This window comes from Schistocerca nitens, chromosome 3 (genome assembly GCF_023898315.1).
Source record: "Schistocerca nitens isolate TAMUIC-IGC-003100 chromosome 3, iqSchNite1.1, whole genome shotgun sequence".
NCBI lineage: Eukaryota > Metazoa > Arthropoda > Insecta > Orthoptera > Acrididae > Schistocerca > Schistocerca nitens.
In genome coordinates, this window is record NC_064616.1 from 372752943 (window position 1) to 372755891 (window position 2949).

Sequence of the window (2949 nt, forward strand, 5' to 3'; positions counted from 1 at the left end):
TAAAGAATACATAAATTATGTTGGTTGGTTGGCTCTGAGCACTATGGGACTCAACTGCTGAGGTCATTAGTCCCCTAGAACTTAGAAGTAGTTAAACCTAACTAACCTAAGGACATCACAAACATCCATGCCCGAGGCAGGATTCGAACCTGCGACCGTAGCGGTCTTGCGGTTCCAGACTGCAGCGCCTTTAACCGCACGGCCACTTCGGCCGGCCATAAATTATGTTGCATTTGCATCTATTAGTTCATCGTTTGCCTCCTGCAAACATCTGTAGATTCCGTTCTCAAGTCTTGCCATAATTCTAGTATGGCCATTTTCATACAGAAATCTGAGCTTATTGGCGACCAAGTCACCCAAGTGGGTAAACTGGTCCCTTTTCCTGCCTGCTAAATTGTCGCCAACTTTTTTTAAGGTCTGTAAAAGACCTTCTCGGTCTTCATCCAGGTCTCTCCTGGCTCTCTTCAGTGCACTTGATCTACCACTTCCACTCGGACTTGGAGTGGTACAGGACACGGTTGCACATCCACTTTCATGTGGAGGCACAGAGATGAGTGGAGTGGTTTCCACTTCCACAATGTCTTCTGGGGGCGTGGCAAATGTCACCTCCTCCATTTCTGTGACATCGTAAGGGAAACTAATGCTTCCTTCTCCTTCTCCTTCACCATCTCCTTCTGTGGCTGGGGCTTCCATGACCTTTAAAATACATAACACATTTCTAAGGCAAAGTGAGCTATATGTTATACATACATTATAATCAAAGTATCTTAATGTATTTAGAATTTCTTTGAGTGTCCATGCGTAAATTAAATTAAAAGAGTAACAATTTTCTTTCCAGCTTCCTGCTACTGCAGAGGAATGGCTGACAATTGCCACAGAATATGAAGAAAAATGGAATTTCCCCAGGTGTTTGGGAGCTATAGATGGGAGGCACATTGACATTGTGGCACCACCCAACAGTGGAACAGTTTATTTTAATTATAAAGAGCGCTTCAGCATTGTTTTGCTAGCAATTGCTGATGCTAATTATAGAATAATTTACGCTGATGTTGGCACGCAGGGGAGGATTTCAGATGGTGGTGTTCTTAAAGACACCACATTTTACAAAATGTTAGAAACAAAAACTCTAAATATACCACCATCAACTCCTCTTCCTGGTAGGAGCAAGCCTGTTCCATATGTTTTCGTCGCTGACGAAGCCTTTGGCCTAGAGGAAAACATTGTGAAACCATTTCCAGGTCTGCATGAAAAAAATAGTTGGCAACGTATTTTTAACTATAGAGCATGCAGGGCAAGAAGAGTAATAGAAAATGTATTTGGGATTATAAGTGTTGTTTACAGAGTGCTGAGGAAGCAAATGCTTCTCAGTCCGGGGAAAGCTACAGTGGTGGCACTAGCCTGTGTTTATTTACATAATTTTCTTCAAAACAGAAAATCTCAAAGTTATTGTCCAGCAGGAACATACGACAGAGAGGGAGATGATGGCAACGTAATACCTGGGTCCTGGAGGGAAACCCCTACTGTGCTGGAGCCACTGCCCAGAACTGGCCGAAGAACTTCATTGCTGAATGACAACAGAAGAGAATATGCCGAATACTTCTGCAGTATTCAGGGCTCCATCCCATGGCAGTATGGAAAATAAGTTGCACATCATTGTTAAATGATGACATAAAGTAATATGCTCTATTCTTCTGCAGTATTCAGGACTTCAAACCATAGCAGTATGGAGAATCATGTTTTTCAGTGAAATTGTAAATATTCACATTATGTAAAGCATTAGCACGAAAAAATGTTGCCAAATATATGATTAATAAAATATTATAACAAATTTACTTACTGGTACTACTTCATGTGTGCTCCTATGAGAGAGTGGTTTGTAATTGTCTCTTATGAACTGCATACTTTCAAAAGCATACCATGAAGTGTGGTACACATTGCTTGTAGCACTTCCAGTTCCTTTGCTGCTCTTCCTTTTCGCTAACTCGCGACTGTATTGGCTTTTTAAATTATGCCACTTGTCCTCACATTCCTTCCTTGACACGTTAAATGCCTTGGCAATTTCCTCCCACTCGTCGTACCTTTTGAGAGTGTTCTTATAGTCTCGTATTTTCACATCCCATATACAGGGATGCCTGCGCACTGCCTCTATAAAATGCAGTGTATTTTGTTTGGACCAAGAAGTCATGGCAAATTTTAAAACACGCGGGCACAACACACGACAAAATACACAAATAACTACACAACAAACGACAGTCGGCAGCTCCAAAACTCAAAACAGCCGCCAAATAAGCTGGTACTACGCATGCGCTAAACTTCAAAATAAGCGGCAGGCGACGACAGGAAATGATAGTACTGCGCATGCGCGAGTTCTTAAAATGTCGCTCATACATGTCGCGTATATGGCCAAAAAGCGATATACAAAATGTATACGCGACATGTATGAGCTCGAGGGTCCGCATACAAGTTCCGTGAATTTTTGTATGAGGTGATGTATCGCGACATGTCAAATTGACATGTCGCTCATACATGTCGCGATACATGTATCCCAGTGTAAACGTACCTTTAGGTTAGTTAGGTTTAAGTAGTTCTAAGTTCTAGGGGACTTATGACCACAGCAGTTGAGTCCCATAGTGCTCAGAGCCATTTGAACCATTTGAAAACCATTTTGACTTGCCACCTTGAGTCATTCGGTTTTTTCAGTTACAAGGAACACAGCAGCCAATGGCGAAGTAGGTTTCAGGATAACTGGGTGCACATTCTAGTAGTCATTATCTGTTACATGTTCCTCCTCTCTTCAGACTGATACTGAACTGATACGACTGCTCGTGTGACGAGGCTGAATGCGATGTCGATCTATGTAGACGATTTTTTTTTTAGTTAATGAAGTTTTCTTTGCGAAAGCAAATGTCCTCACATTCTTCTCCCAGTGTATCCTTACCCTAATATTCG

The 2949-nt window shown here is 41.8% G+C and overlaps 1 protein-coding gene across 1 annotated transcript; it reads right to left on the reverse strand.

Annotated features, from left to right (window-relative positions):
* Positions 1-222: 222 nt before the first annotated feature.
* LOC126249236 (uncharacterized) lies at positions 223-2254 on the reverse strand. The gene is made up of 2 exons (XM_049950893.1): positions 1838-2254; positions 223-696 (listed from the first exon to the last, which is right to left on the reverse strand). Exons 1-2 carry the CDS (start codon positions 2183-2185, stop codon positions 223-225), a joined length of 822 nt encoding a protein of 273 aa, XP_049806850.1. The 5' UTR covers positions 2186-2254.
* Between the last annotated feature and the right edge of the window lie 695 nt (positions 2255-2949).